Source organism: Prunus avium, chromosome 5, assembly GCF_965620075.1.
Source record: "Prunus avium chromosome 5, drPruAviu1.hap1.1, whole genome shotgun sequence".
Lineage (NCBI taxonomy): Eukaryota > Viridiplantae > Streptophyta > Magnoliopsida > Rosales > Rosaceae > Prunus > Prunus avium.
Window position 1 is genome coordinate 28,090,870 of NC_142288.1, and position 14,510 is coordinate 28,105,379.

Sequence of the window (14,510 nt, forward strand, 5' to 3'; positions counted from 1 at the left end):
TTTATGATGCAAACCTTGTGTCATTTATTTATGTTGGGCTGGTATTGGGTCGTGTCATTTGTCAGGATAATAAACATGTCAAGAAAGCTCAACCAAAATTCGACCTATTTAATAAACGTGTTGTAGCGGGTTTGAGTTGTGTCGAACAAGTTATTAAACAAGTAACATGTTTAATAAATTATTAAACATGTCACATGTTTAAGAGGAGACTGAATTCAAAATAGAGATGAGAATTAGAATGAGGAGATCGACTTAGGCTAAAGGTTTTCTTTTGAAAGGGTTGCAATCCACTACTATCCTAGGTGGAATAGAATATAATAATATGCCAATACACGCATGGCACATATTAATTATTAATAATAATAAAAAATAGTAAACGTGTCAAGTAGGTCAATTCGAGGGTTGGTGGATTGACTCTAAATTCGGTTCATTTAATAAACGGGTCGTGCTGTACCCGTCCATTTATGATATCATCAAGTCCGGCCATAGTCCATGTGCCTAGCCCATATAGGATTGGGGTGGGCTTGTGCTGTGCCACTAAATGGGCCGATATAGGCCCACGTCAAACTTGATTTATGTATTGTATTTTTCTTGTAACTTTTTTTACAACTTCATTTTAAGCTTTTTTATAATCATGTATATACAAACAAGATTTATTATTTGTTGAAAAAAAAAAGGCCAATAACTTTATTTGCAAAAAAGCTAGATTATTTTTTGGGTTTTAAAAATTGAAAATTGAAAAATAAAATTTTAATATATATTATTAAAGAAAAGAAATAGACTTAGGATACAAATCTAATTTAATAAATGAATTTTAAAAGGGCCGGCCCAACTTGCTCAGCCCACGACGAACTACTGGCCGACTCGGCTCATTGGTTTGAATTATCTTGTCCTAACCCGCCTAAAGATATGAGCCGGGCCATGTCGGGCCTTAACTAATCGAGGCGTGTTTGTGTCATGATTAGGCCGATCTCGTTCGTTTGACACCTCTATTAACACACTTTGCCATGTCATTAATTTAACGGTGAAATTGACGAACAGCGTAATCTGGTCAAATTTAGAGGCATTATTGGGTATCAAATTGATGAAATTGAAACCTCTGTCCGATTTCGATGGAGTAAAGATAACACACCATCGGAGGACGGAGGCGATCCTTTGCTTCCATGGTGTTTTCTTGAGTCTTGCAGCGAAGTGAAAAATGGTGGGCGAGCACTTTGCTCCAGAGGGCTTCGAATTCAAACAAATCCCCAAAACCCATTTGAAGGAATGCTCCATGGTCGCCATCAGAGACACTCCTCTCTCACCCAACAATGACTGCTCTGTCTTCCCTCCAATCAACCACGAAAATCTCCACCTTCCATCACAACACAATCAACAACACCCTGAGCCATTATCGCCATCGCCATCTTCTCCATCACTATCATCTTCTTCGTCATCGTCGCTGTCCTCTTTTTCACCGTCCGATTCCGATGAATCAGGCCCGGTTTCACCGTTATCGTCAGGTACCCAGGTCCGGAAACCTGGTCAAGGCACCACCTGGATAGGAATTGGGGTTGAAGTAGTGCGTTCCAAGCTTTTTGCCATGGCTTCCTCATTTGGGTTCGATAAAGTTTGGTGCTTTGCCTCTGGAGCGGGCATGGCGGCTGGGGTGTTCATGTTATTGTCCTTGTACTTGCGCGCTCGGCAAAGGCGGTATCGGAATCATTTGAAATTGATTGTGAAAGAAAAAGATGAGGTTAGCTGATCATCCATGTTCTTAAAGCGTATGAAATTTGATTGACTTTTATGTGTTCGTTGAAATTTGATTTGCCCAACAATGAAAAAGCTGATAACTTTATTGTCAATATAGTCTCCTTATTGTTGATTTGGTGCATTTGCAGAAAATTAATAAACTCCTGCACCAAATTGCTCAGATGAACGAAGTTCTGGTAGCTCGGCATAGAGTTCTGGCTTCAAAACTGGCTAATTGACTAAAGAATTACAACCTCATTAGCTGCTGAATTGGCGAAATTAGGAAGGCCAGTACAATAACAGAGCTGAAAACATTGGGCGGGGTTTGCAAATTGCAATAGCAAGCTAATGCTCCAGTCATCTCTAAGGAGAGAGGATCCCAATCTCAAGTTGCAATGGCACAAGTTTGAGCTCTGCTAACAAATTTGAGTGGACAAAGTGAGGAACCAGCAGGTCTGGCACCCAAGCTCTAGAGTTAGATGCACAGTGTTCCTGGTTTTTGTGACCCTGTTTAAATATATTAGCTTTTGTATATTTGGTTTGGTCTCTTTTTGTGCGTATGTGTTGACAGATTTTAGAATTAATTAAAAGTTCGAGCTCGTGAGTTAGCAACAATTCTATGCAGTATAATTTTCCTGGAAAGAGCATTGTGTTTGCGCTTGAGTGTGAAAAAAAAGTCACGGATATACAATATGAGGATATCTAAATCTCAAAACGTAAGGAGGATAATGCTATAGATGGATAAAGTTCAAAACAAACTGCTTTGACAACTTAGCAGGTAATCACTAATATCTTACAGAATTATTAAAAACCAAGAAAGAGACCTATCTAGAAGCTTTTCTCAAACATTTTTTTGGGTCGATTTTCACAAACTGGGAACATACGTAATTCAATCAAAGCCTGCTTCATCAGGCAGCATAGAACTTGAACAATTGGAAGTATGGCCAATTACCTCCCCTGGATATTTCCCTTTTGAGCAAACGCAGGAGAACCAATTGTCACTTCAGAATCATCATTCACTCCAACAGCAGAGCCCACAGCAGAGCCTTCCTTTGAGTCATTTTCACTCGGTTTTTCCAAAGAAATGAGACTGGAAGTTTTATCTTCTGGAGGATCAATCTGTGAGGCTGCCTCTTGAAGCTGTGAAGCGTACTCTAAGTTCCACAATACATCTCCCATGGTAGGCCTATCAACACCGTATTCAGCCAGGCATTTCTCTGCAGCTTCTACAAACTTCCTCAGGGAACCAGAGTCGACTGAGCTAGCAATATAAGGGTCAATTATCTTCTCAATCATACCCTTCCTATGCCATTGCATTGCCCACTCAGCCAAACTCACCTGCTCTCTTGGCAGCGCCGGGTTTATAACAGGCCTTGCACATAGTGCCTCAAAAAGCACCACACCAAAAGAGTAAACATCAGATTTCTCAGTAAGCTGTTGCCTCCTGAAATACTCAGGATCGAGATAACCAAAACTACCCTTCACAGCTGTGCTGACATGAGTTTGTTCCAACGTTGGTGCAGCTTTTGACAGGCCAAAATCAGAAACTTTTGCAACAAAATTCTCATCGAGGAGAATGTTTGTTGTCTTTACATCACGGTGTATGATACCTTGTGCTGCACCAGTATGCAGGTAATGTAAACCGCGAGCAGCGCCAATGCAAACCTCAAGCCTTTGTTTCCATGACAATGGTGGTTGGTTTGAGCCATAGAGGTGGTCACGAAGCGGTCCATTAGCCATGTACTCATACACAAGGATCATCTCCTCATTCTCATCACAAAACCCAATTAGTGAAACGAGGTGGCGATGGCGTAGCTTGGAGAGCATGTCCATTTCTGTTCTGAATTCATTAATGCCTTGCTCTGAATTTGGGTTCCCTCTTTTTATAGCTAGCTTAGTACCATCTTCCAACACCCCAAAATACACTTTTCCAAACCCACCAACACCAATCACTGCCTTCTCATCAAAGTTTTGTGTCGCATTTTGTAATTGACTGAAGGTGAAGGACCTGCCGTAGCAATTAGTTGAAGAAAAATAGGTTGAGTGACCACTTTTGCTCTTACGTGAGCCGAAGACGCCTGATCTTCTTGAGCTGCTCTTACTGGAGAATAAGCTAGTTTGGCTGGAATGTAGAGGAAGCAGCCATGATGAGAAGCTATTTCTCTTTTCCCAACCTTGAGGTCTTCTTTGCCACCTCACAATAACTACAACAACTAACAACATTGCTGTCAATCCCATTCCCAAGCCAACACCTGCAACTATCTTCATGGTACTTATTCCTGTAGGTCCCTTGTATGACCCATCAACACCAAAAAGACCATCCAAGCTATCTGCTATGTTGCTCATCTTTAGGATCTCCAATCCATTAAGAAGTGCATCCTGAGAGCCTGACTGAGTACTTCCGGGGCCAACTTGAACCCGTATGGTATTATTTTCACTGGAGATTGATGTGGCGTTGAGCACAAAATCTTTGTAATAAGCAGTGGAAAGGGCACCCGTGAGTGAAGAAAGGTCAAGATTGGACACAGCCGACATCCCATTGACATATACATTGAAATACAAAGTATTGAGGGCCTTGCTCACAATGTCACTAAAATGCATTCTGATCAAATAGGAAAAGTCCTCTTCAACATTCAACTTCCAGGTGAGGTTAAAATTCTGTTGACTTGTAGCAGAGTCTTTCATGTGTTGAGCGGATGCATAAACCCAATTCGGGGCGATCAACACAGTAGCCCCACTCTGTGGATACTTGATGGCTTTGGGAGCCACAGACACATTTTGAGTTCCTTGTGGAAATGCATTATATGCACTATCAGACTCCCAAGTCCTTGACAATGTGTCATTTGCAGGAGATAGCAATGGACCTCCAACATTTAACCGGTATCGAACTTGAAAAGCATAATTAGACAAGCCATTGAAGTCACCAACCGGTGAAACTGATGTGGCTGAATTATTGAACAGAGTGTCAGGGGCAGAGACAACCTCAATAGCATTGACAAATGCACAGGATTTCTTCTTGGGACTGAAATGGAGAGAAATCCGGTTTTCTGTCACATTGAGAATGTACTCTTTAAACACCAAGGTGGTACTGTCTGTCACAGAGAAGTCATGCAAAAGAACATACTTATCTGTGTTTACTGTGAAAACAGCGCTTGTCAAATTATATGTTTGGTGTGGAACTGGATAGAAGTAAAGCCTAATCCAATGCTGGCCTGGTTTGTTAATGTAGAAAGTGTAGGTGGATTTTTCAGAGAAAATTCTTGCGGTGCGATACAAAGGCTGAGAGGAAGATGCTATAGAGGAAGAGGCATTGGCTGTGATTGAATCAACTGAAGCCTGCACATCTTCGTTTGTGGACAAGAGACTAGACGTGTCACGGTCCGATTTGAATGTCCTGCCATCATTGAGTTTGATTTGTTGTGACGAGCCACAGTTGATGAGAAAATTATCAGGAGGAGAGAATGTGGCTGTAAGAGGAGAAGAGTCATTTCCTTTGGCTGAAACAAAGCTTGTGAGGTTGAATGTTAATACGCACAGGAGAAGGAAAAGAAAGGGTAGGGAGGAGAAGGGCTGAGGCATTGATGCCCCATTTATCTCTCTCCCCATTGATGTCTATGATGGTGCAAATTAAGGAGGAGGAAATGACGGTGGCAATGGCAGTGGTGGCGGCAATGGAGGATAGATCATAGTAATAGAATTGGCCCCAAAAATGCAGGAGCTTAACTCAAGAACAAGAAGGTTGGTGGCGTTGTGGGGAAGAGAAGGTATACGTGGATTTCGGACATACACGAATGTACAAAAATGCTTAGACTGTTGGAGGAAACAGAAAGAGAAGATAGAGATGAGAAAGGATGTTGTTGGAAGCAAGAAAGGGGAAAACGTGCAGAGATGTTTGTTTTGGTATGGTTTGGTTTGTTTTGTCTGTTTGAGTTTGTGATGAATGAGAGAGACTTGGTAAAACAAAGGGAGAGGAGTTGAGAGGGACACCGGGCTATGCGTTGGGCCCTCAAAGCAACTAAGATTATCATTGTAATATTTTTACTAGGACAAGCCTTATCCTTAACACAAAATTATATTGTGGCGACGTCGTTTTGGACGTAAACACAATTTCAACACAAAATTATGGTTGTCACATTTTAAACTCATATATTAGGGGTATTTTATATTTTATACTCATATATTAGATTAGGGGTATTTATTTGAAAATAAGAATTGGAGCATGCACACTAGGTTTGCAGGCAACCAGCCATAAGTGTTTCCCATGTAGAATGGAGATGGGTGGCTTCGAAGAGGTTAGCAAATAAACAAAAGAAAATGCAGGCCAATGTTGGTTGGTTCGAATCTTCATTATAAGTCAAATCTTGAACTTGTAGAAAATTACAGGGTTGACCAAAGCATTGTTGTGTAAACAGGAATTTTCTTTTTTTAATCTAAACATTTTGCATCTCCCATGCATAGTTTTTGAGACTAGAAAATCAAATGACTAATGCTAATATATGACAGAGAGCAAGAATAAAAAAATGGATTTTATTTATGAGATATGTATAGGTTAAACCCATAAATACAACAAAAAATAGGGATCCACCAACATTTTGTGGATCCAAGAATTTCAAAGTATAAAAATGCTTGTATAAGAATTTACTTTCTAAAGTGTATCCATCGTAATTATGAACTAAACTCAATTACAACCTTTTTCTCATTGCACTTGACAACCCTGCTCTTCTGCTCTGAGATATAACAATCCACGTTGTATTCTCTGCAGATGAAAAATTGGATACAAAACAATCTAATGAGACAACGAAGAGAAGTTGGCAGCTCTGTTTTGAAATAAATTGAAGGTACCAGAGGTCATTTGGCATTGATATACGAACTATTATAAATGAGATTTCAAACAACAAGTGTTAGATGAGAAGTAGCATCTCATTCTTACATATACCACACCCACGTGCACCTGAAATTCCCAATGTGAAGAGGGGAGAAAAGTGCAATACCTCTCTTGTATCTCGCAAGCGTAGGAGATCCAACCTTTCATTTGGACGCCGGTTCGATAAAGAAGCAAGCTGCATCCAATCATACATTAATACCGGCAATCACAGCCCACAATATACTCAATTTTAATAAAGAGAAATATAAAGTTACCCAGAAGCTGAAGCGCTCAGGATCTTGTAGTGAAGGCATCATCGCTTCCACGCCAAGAAGTCTCTCAAGTCGTCTTCGATCTGTAATGAGATACTATCATACATCAAAAGGGCACATAGGGATACTGAACACAAGAACATTCTTATGTACATTGGCATTACATATAGACTGAACATTTTCATGGCTTGAATAAAGACAAATTGTCACAAGTAAATAAGATCTGTTGATCTAGAGATAAAGATCCTCCCCAAATGTTCCAAGCAGAAGCTTCCTAAAGATGAAATCTGAACGTTACAGACATTTCAGTGGAACAAAAGGTTTAACCTAGTAAAACTAATCTTTCATTTCCAACCATTACAACTGACCACCAAATTGAAACATGCAATCTCAGTCGGGCAGTAATATTCACCCAAAATAATGGAAAATCTGAGTCAGGATGTTTGTAATGGTCATCCAAATACCTATTATAGAGGACTAAGAGATTTAACTTATGGAGATACCCATTAAAAAAAAACAAAAAAGAAGGCAAATTCCAACTTCATTCACTGGATGTCATTCCTGAGCATTTTACCTTGACGTGCTGCTCTTTTACCCCGCCCTATCCATAACCGAGCATACTCTGCTGCATTATTTGTCAATTCCTGCAACTGTACAGATATAGAAGTTAAATCATATAGGCGCAACCAAAATGAGGGGGGAAAACATGGAAGAACTTTGTCCTGCATCTTCCTACAGTGATGCATGCTACACTTCAGGCTACTAATAAATTAGCTACAGGGCCTTTTAGCAATGACATTATTAGACTTAATTCAGTGACAACTATAAATTTGAAGATTTACAACCAAATTCCATTAGGTCACGTGCCACATGTAAAACAAGATGCCTTATCCACAACACTTTAAGCTCTGCTTATTGTATCTCAAGTTTTGCCAATTGAAGTTGAAAACTACGCAACTTTGCATCTAGAAAAATGTGTCATTAAATTTTTTTAAAAAAATTTATAAAAAAAAACTCAAAAGCATTGTTAAGCACCAGATCAAGTTTAACTCAAGCTTCTTATTATTCTCTAGAACCAAAAATTTAAAAATAAAATATAAAAGAAAAGAGCACACTCCAATAGAGAGATTACAGCAAACCAAATTGTCATGAACTTACGCCCACTCTCTCTCTAGACCCTTCTGGTGGATAAATGTCATGTACCCATTCAATCTCTGCAACACGGTACCTGAGGAGCACATCAAAAGACAAAAATATTGAACAAGAGCGGTAACTAAAGATCAAATGAATGGCTAGACATCTCATAAGACAACTCACCCATCTTGGTCCCAAGATCGAATTATACGAAACCGTCGGCGACTTTCAATCTGCATGAAATAGTATTATTATAAGTATGTGAATGGATCATTTTTTTTTTTTTTTAAAGTTCAAACAAAATACGTTCTGACATGGAAATCTTTATCATAGATAAGCCCATTAGTTAATTTGCAGCCTCAGGTGTATAAATAAAGACCAAAAATAGAGGATAATTGTACATTAAATGAAAAGTAGATCAGTTTTAGCATTCATTATGCATTAAAACAACGTAAACAGAGCGCAAAAGTACAGATTGGAGTAAAAGGCACTAGTATCTAACCTCTAAATAGAAACGTCCATCTGGAAGTGGTTCACACCTACATAAATAATAAATTTTTTCTTTAAAAAGAGGAAGCACGGTAGTGGAGTTTACAAATGACATTCTACATACTAGAAAATTAAGAAGGAAAGGAGGAGGATGAAAGACCTACTCAGTAATTTCCACTTCACAAGCAAAATCAGCTATTGAACCTGTTGAAGAATCAATGATAACCTACAAAATTAAAAAACAAGCCACAATGAGTGAAACTTATACTTTAGGTCAAACATTATATACCTTAAGAAAGTTAAAAGGGAAAGAAAAGGACCAGTGACAATAATCTACCATTCCCATGCGACGGTTGCCTTCCATTATCCTCCTTACCTGTTGTTTAAGTGACAAGGTACAAGAAAAATCTATGAATATTCAACAAAAACAACAAAACATATGGATCACATGGACTGTAGAAATGTACCAAGTAGGTATACAAAACTTGCCAGATACGTTTCTCAACAAAGTTCTGTTGCAGCAAATGCACTTCTACGTTTAAATATTTTATGAATGTCATATGTGAAAATTATAAACTGCTAACCAACTTACCATAAGTCTATACCGAGGTTCAAAAATGTGTAGTGGAAACTTCTGAAACGGGAGGACAACATCCATTACAAAGAGTGGCATCAAATCAACACCAAAGTTTGTCATTGTATCATTCTCCAACTTCCTTTCGGCAAATTCCTCTGGGAAGTTCTTTTGTATAATGTCGTTAAGTGTCACACTGGCAAAAACAAAAAGATGATATTGAAGGTAGACCACAGAACTGAAGCAAACAATCTTGGTAAACTCTGAAAGCTATAACACTAATTAAGCACAAAAAATTAGAAAGCACATATCATGCTGACAAACCTAAAATATATGCCTAGCATTGAATGCATGATGGAAATAAAAGTTTGAATGGCCCCGCCAAAATGATTTCCTAAATTCATATTTATAGATTAGTAATTTCATATTACTTGGATTTTTTTATTTCCAAAATCTAGAACCACAAATCCACTAATTGTTATACTCTATAAAAGAAAGAATGCCAGACTCAATCTATAATAGGTGGAACTCCTGGGGGATGTGCAACCATGCCCATTACAAACAGCATAGGTATAGAAAACCATAAAGCAATAATTCTGATGTCAAATAATACAAGCATCACATTCAATTATTATAATATAGCGATTTACCTTATTGCACATGTTCTAGGATTAATGAAAAGAACTGTTCGGCACAAAGGACATTTGTTACCTAGGAAAATTTCACAAGTCAAGGACAAAAAAGGGATTAGAAGATATAGACTAACTCAATTAAATAGAATCAGCAACAGCAAAGCACTCACCTCGATCCATTGACTGAAATAGGCATGAACGACAAAAAGAATGCCCACAAGGAGTTGTGACAGGTTCATATATCAATTTCAAGCATAATGTGCAATCAAAGTCATCACTGCGTTCTGCTTTTCTATGGCTTCTCCTCCCTGTGAAATTAGCTTGTATTCTCCCTAAATTCTGAAAACATTCCTGAAGAGGATTGCTACAGAATACCACACAAAAGATAAAATAATATAACATCTTAGAAATTCACAAACCGAATATCATAGCCAGCTGGTATTAAACAATATATACTTAATATCTATGTTTTGTTTATCAACAAAATGGATACAGTTCTATATTACCTAAAAGGATCAACCTGAAGGCCAGAAAGAATAACATCCCGGGCCATGTCATATCTCTCCAACTGCGAATTAAAATCAATGCAAACCTTAAACCGGGACAATCAATCACCTAGCAAACAACTACAGGGTGGAAAAATAATGGTTTTAACCTCTCATCTTCAATATGAGCACAATAACTGTGTAAAAGAGACACATGGCAAGACCAATTTACAAGCAATTAAAAATATCCCGTGGCAACCCCTTTCTTTATAAGCAAAAGGATAAATTTTCTAAAAAAAATAGCAACACTTCCTCACCAAAACTAGAGCTTCGGTCTTTAATATGAATGCTTTTTCTGAATTACTTTGGAGGTTCATTAGCTTCTCCACATCCTTTAAAGCAAGCTGAAATAATTGTTTAAGTTCTTTAGAATGTTACCAATGGCTATCTGGTGAAAAATTAATTTACTTTCCAAATACAAAGAAGTGAGCCAATAAGACATACTTCAGCATGTGTTGTGGGATCCAAACCAGTCCGTGCTCTATATTCAGAAGCCGAAGCCGGTATCTGTTTAAGGAATTTACTGATCCTGCTTGAAATGAGTTCAATGGAGCATATTACCAATAGTGTACAAAATTAGATCAAAATCATGTAGAAGGTGCTTGAGAAAGTACAGCATAGGCAATGAATTGGCATAAAAATTAAGGCAAAAAACTTAACCTGATATAAGCAGCACATCGGTTGCCAAGAATAACAGGATCACATGGTTTAATGTTATTGGCTCTGGAGTAACAACTAATTGCCTGAAAACTTAAACTTGATTCATCAGCCACAGACGAATAAGAACCTAGAGAAGCTAACTGAAAAATATTTCAATCTAAAACTTAAATAAAAATGACTCACGTGAACTTACACAAAATAAAAAATAAAATGATAAAGTACTAATTAATCACTCTTGTCACCAAGGAAAATGTATCACTAAATTCTAATCTTTAATTTGAAGAAATAAGGTTGCCAATAGTGGAAACAGAGCAGCATCAAAGACATCCGTAAATGATAATTAGAACCACAATAATAGTACTATACTAATCCTTCTCAAATTTAAAATCCCCACTGACCTTTGACACTAAACATGGCAAGAAGAAAACCACATTAATATCACAAAAAAGTGGTTAAAAACCTACATTTCCCTTCAGTTGTATAGAGGATATGGCTAGAGATTCAAGCCCTATGCCATATCCCAGACCCACCACCCAAGACTGGTCATTCTAACTCCAATAGGCTAAAAGAAAATTTACTGATAGACATACAACATTGAGTGAAATACTATGTGTTCTTTTGTCAAAAGCTTGTGCAGCATATAATTACCTCTTAAGGAATAAACTTAATGAACATTGACTCTCTGCTTCTCGTCTACTCCTCTAAGAATCTCATATCAACGACATCTGAACACAATCACCATTTTCAATAAAACTAGGGTTACTTAAAGCCCCGGTCATCTAAGGAAATCCACATATACAATGGAAGAAAATTATAATAACCTCTCATATCAGTCCTTAAAACTCAAATGGTTAGTTAATACCATACTAGGTAACTCCAAAGACAAGATTTCCTAGAATAGTTGCTACAAATAAAGAAGCCTACTAAGAGCATCGCCCCAACATTTCCTTCCCCCAAATAGCTGAAGCTGATTAATTCAAAAAAGAAGATAAAGAATCCCAAATAAAGAAACCAATACATACACATGCATTTGAAAATGATTAATGCTCAAATGTCACCTCTTCAAAGCGGTTCTCTCGAAATGCCTGATTTCCATTCTTCACGAGATCAAAAACATGACTAAATATGTCCCAAGGCAATGATGGCTCTCCTTCATTAGCCTGCATTTCGGACATTTCCGTACCATCAGACTCACAAGTCCTAAATTGTTAACAGAATAATACATTATCATCTTAAAACTAAAATCAAATTTACCATTTGCAATGTTTTACCCTGACTTTAAACTAGTAACATATTACGAACCAAAGTTTAATCTCTTATATTCTTCACTTGAGTCTCACATAAATTAGAAATCCACCTAACTAATTCAGAAAAGCTTAAAAAGGATTGCCTTTTTTTACTTTTTATTTTTTTATAGAGATATTGCACCTAATGAAGCAGATACAGGACCACATATAGTTACATGAACAGGCTCCAGTTTAAGTTCTAACGCTCACATATATAAACTGCATAATATTCCACAATCTAAAGTAACATCTTTAATAGTTCGAAGAAAAAAACAACCAAACAAATGCACCAGTTCTATGAACCAATGAAAAAAGAATACAAATTTCACATGATAACCAATCAGTTGGATACAAAGGAAAGAAAATAAACAAACTTAATAAGCTTGTTTTTCCGTAAAGTCTTCACAGCAACAAAACATTTTAAAAGAAAACTACAAACGAAACAAACAAAACACGAATCCAATTGATTATGAAAACTCCGTTCTCGGAGTTCGGTCTCCAAGAAAATGCCGAGAAAACACAAGAAACTTCAACTTCTCCACCTAAGTTCCAATTACATGTAGCAAGCACAGTTGAGCTAAATTTTCTTGTTTCCTCCACTCCCACAGCTTAAAAAAAATATTTAAAATATTTAAAAGATCCTTTTCCCCACATTTTCTTACATTTATCAAATTAAAAAATCACGTTTTCCTCGAAAAAATAAACATAATTCCAGTACACAAATTACTCAATTTCTTCCTGGTTTCCCGACATTTCTCAGCAACCAAACAAGAGAAACCACAGCACAAACGCACACTCACCGAAATGTAGTCGTCCACGTCACCAGGCACGTCCGTGCCGAACCCGGAGGACGAAGGCTCTGCCTCGTCAGACATTGAGAGAGCCCAATCCAATCCAATCAACGTAGCAGCCGAAACCGAAGAAGAAAAAAAAATCGAAGCTTAAGTTGAGAGAGAGGCTCAAGACCGAGTCTTTGAAGCTTGGAAGCGCTTATAGAGAAGCGAAATGGCTGTGACTGCGAGCGCAAGCTTCGTGTTCGTTTCTCTGTCCCTTCATTTCACTCGCGGACCACAATACTCTACGTCTCTCTCTCGACTTTTCGCTTTTTACTAATTGCTGCTCTCTCTCCCCCTTTCTCTTTGCTTCCAAACTCGCAGATCCTCTGTGGCCCGTCCTATTTAAAGCAGAGAGCATGGGTTGACAAATGAAGACTTGCACACGTGGCTCGATTGGATTAGCCGAGACAATTCCCGGGACCTTTTCATTTTCCCCGGGAAAATTATGTTAATAATATTCCCTTATTTGGTTAGCGAAGATTAATTAATGCTAATGAATGTGATTAGAGAGCATTGTATTTGAACGTGTGGAGTGATGAGGTGATGAGTTGGAGACAGACGTTAAAAAGCCGTCTTGATGCCGTTGGTTGGTTGGTTGAAACGGCAACCGTCTTACAAATACCATAAGACAACACATTTCTGTTTAAGTCCACTAAACCCAATCTTAAACCTTATATTAGTGTTATATTAGTGTATCTGTGTGAGTTGGAAAGAAGACCAAGAAACTATTTTTATTTAAGAGAGAGAGAGAGAGAGAGAAAAGTGGTCAAAATGAGTGCAAGATTCTCAAAAAGGAACGAGGGAGGGTGTTACGGCAAATTTGGCTAGGAGTGAGTGGGTTTATGTGGAGCAAGGGTGTTAAGGGTGTGTTTGATTGAGATAAGGCCACGTTGACTTGGAGACGTCCACATTATTCTTTTGGTTTTATCATCTCATTTTTTATTTCATTCGCCCTTGTCGTTTGACACAAAACTTTCATATTCTTGTTTTATTATCCACATTTTGAGCAAAGAATTAAAAAATGGGGATAATGAAACGGGAATAAGTAAGTATAGAGTTTCGATTCAAATCCTGTCATAAGTTAAAGAGTAAACATTTTGACTATGTAAGAAAAAGTTAAATGAAAAACAAATCACTATATGTATGAAATATGAAACAATGTGGAAGATTGGAAGCTTGTTTTGTTTGTCGTTATGAGTTTGGAAGCAAAGAACTTGGTCTACATCATCTGTGGGTTCTTCTCAGTGTATTGTGTGCATAATTGGCGGCCCTATAAATTGTCTGGTTATGATTTAATATTTTTTTTGCACGATGCACCATCAACCCACAGATGTCTCTTTATTCTTAAAAAAATCCAATTGCCCATGCCAACCCAATTGGGTTTGTGGTGACCTTTTCAGTTTTTTATTGTTGTCGGAAACTGTAAATACTTTTATTAGCTGGACTTTTTTTAACTAGTTTTTAATTTTTAATTTTTAATTTTTAAG

The 14,510-nt window shown here is 37.7% G+C and overlaps 3 protein-coding genes across 4 annotated transcripts; 1 reads left to right on the forward strand and 2 right to left on the reverse strand.

Annotated features, from left to right (window-relative positions):
* Positions 1-1,021: 1,021 nt before the first annotated feature.
* LOC110762261 (uncharacterized) lies at positions 1,022-2,346 on the forward strand. The gene is made up of 2 exons (XM_021964866.2): positions 1,022-1,735; positions 1,881-2,346. The coding sequence occupies exons 1-2, from the start codon at positions 1,199-1,201 to the stop codon at positions 1,968-1,970; spliced, it is 627 nt and encodes a 208-aa protein (XP_021820558.2). The 5' UTR covers positions 1,022-1,198; the 3' UTR covers positions 1,971-2,346.
* A 95-nt stretch (positions 2,347-2,441) lies between these two features.
* On the reverse strand, positions 2,442-5,661 carry LOC110762379 (Protein kinase superfamily protein). The gene has a single exon (XM_021965014.2). The coding sequence runs from the start codon at positions 5,335-5,337 to the stop codon at positions 2,680-2,682; it is 2,658 nt and encodes an 885-aa protein (XP_021820706.1). The 5' UTR covers positions 5,338-5,661; the 3' UTR covers positions 2,442-2,679.
* Positions 5,662-6,244: 583 nt separating this feature from the next.
* On the reverse strand, positions 6,245-13,338 carry LOC110762380 (zinc finger (C3HC4-type RING finger) family protein). Of its 2 annotated transcripts, XM_021965016.2 has the most exons (19): positions 12,988-13,338; positions 11,960-12,061; positions 10,902-10,984; positions 10,686-10,770; positions 10,499-10,585; positions 10,203-10,264; positions 9,867-10,060; positions 9,715-9,775; positions 9,083-9,260; positions 8,958-9,002; positions 8,828-8,866; positions 8,655-8,716; positions 8,504-8,540; positions 8,185-8,234; positions 8,026-8,095; positions 7,442-7,517; positions 6,871-6,950; positions 6,723-6,791; positions 6,245-6,487 (listed from the first exon to the last, which is right to left on the reverse strand). In XM_021965016.2, the coding sequence occupies exons 1-19, from the start codon at positions 13,060-13,062 to the stop codon at positions 6,428-6,430; spliced, it is 1,515 nt and encodes a 504-aa protein (XP_021820708.1). In that variant the 5' UTR covers positions 13,063-13,338; the 3' UTR covers positions 6,245-6,427. The 2 variants fall into 2 exon arrangements, with proteins under 2 accessions (XP_021820708.1, XP_021820709.1); XM_021965017.2 differs by lacking the exon at positions 8,958-9,002 and having other exon boundaries at positions 12,988-13,337.
* Between the last annotated feature and the right edge of the window lie 1,172 nt (positions 13,339-14,510).

Coding starts and splice junctions, on each gene's coding strand:
- LOC110762379 (XM_021965014.2), bottom strand. CDS start 5,337: ATGGGGAGAGAGATAAATGGGGCATCAATGCCTCAGCCCTTCTCCTCC.
- LOC110762380 (XM_021965016.2), bottom strand. CDS start 13,062: ATGTCTGACGAGGCAGAGCCTTCGTCCTCCGGGTTCGGCACGGACGTG. Junction 12,062..12,987: donor ACGTGGACGACTACATTTCG/GTGAGTGTGCGT, acceptor TCCGAAATGCAG/GCTAATGAAGGAGAGCCATC. Junction 10,061..10,202: donor CTTCAGGTTGATCCTTTTAG/GTAATATAGAAC, acceptor GGTATTCTGTAG/CAATCCTCTTCAGGAATGTT.
- LOC110762261 (XM_021964866.2), top strand. CDS start 1,199: ATGGTGGGCGAGCACTTTGCTCCAGAGGGCTTCGAATTCAAACAAATC. Junction 1,736..1,880: donor TTGTGAAAGAAAAAGATGAG/GTTAGCTGATCA, acceptor GTGCATTTGCAG/AAAATTAATAAACTCCTGCA.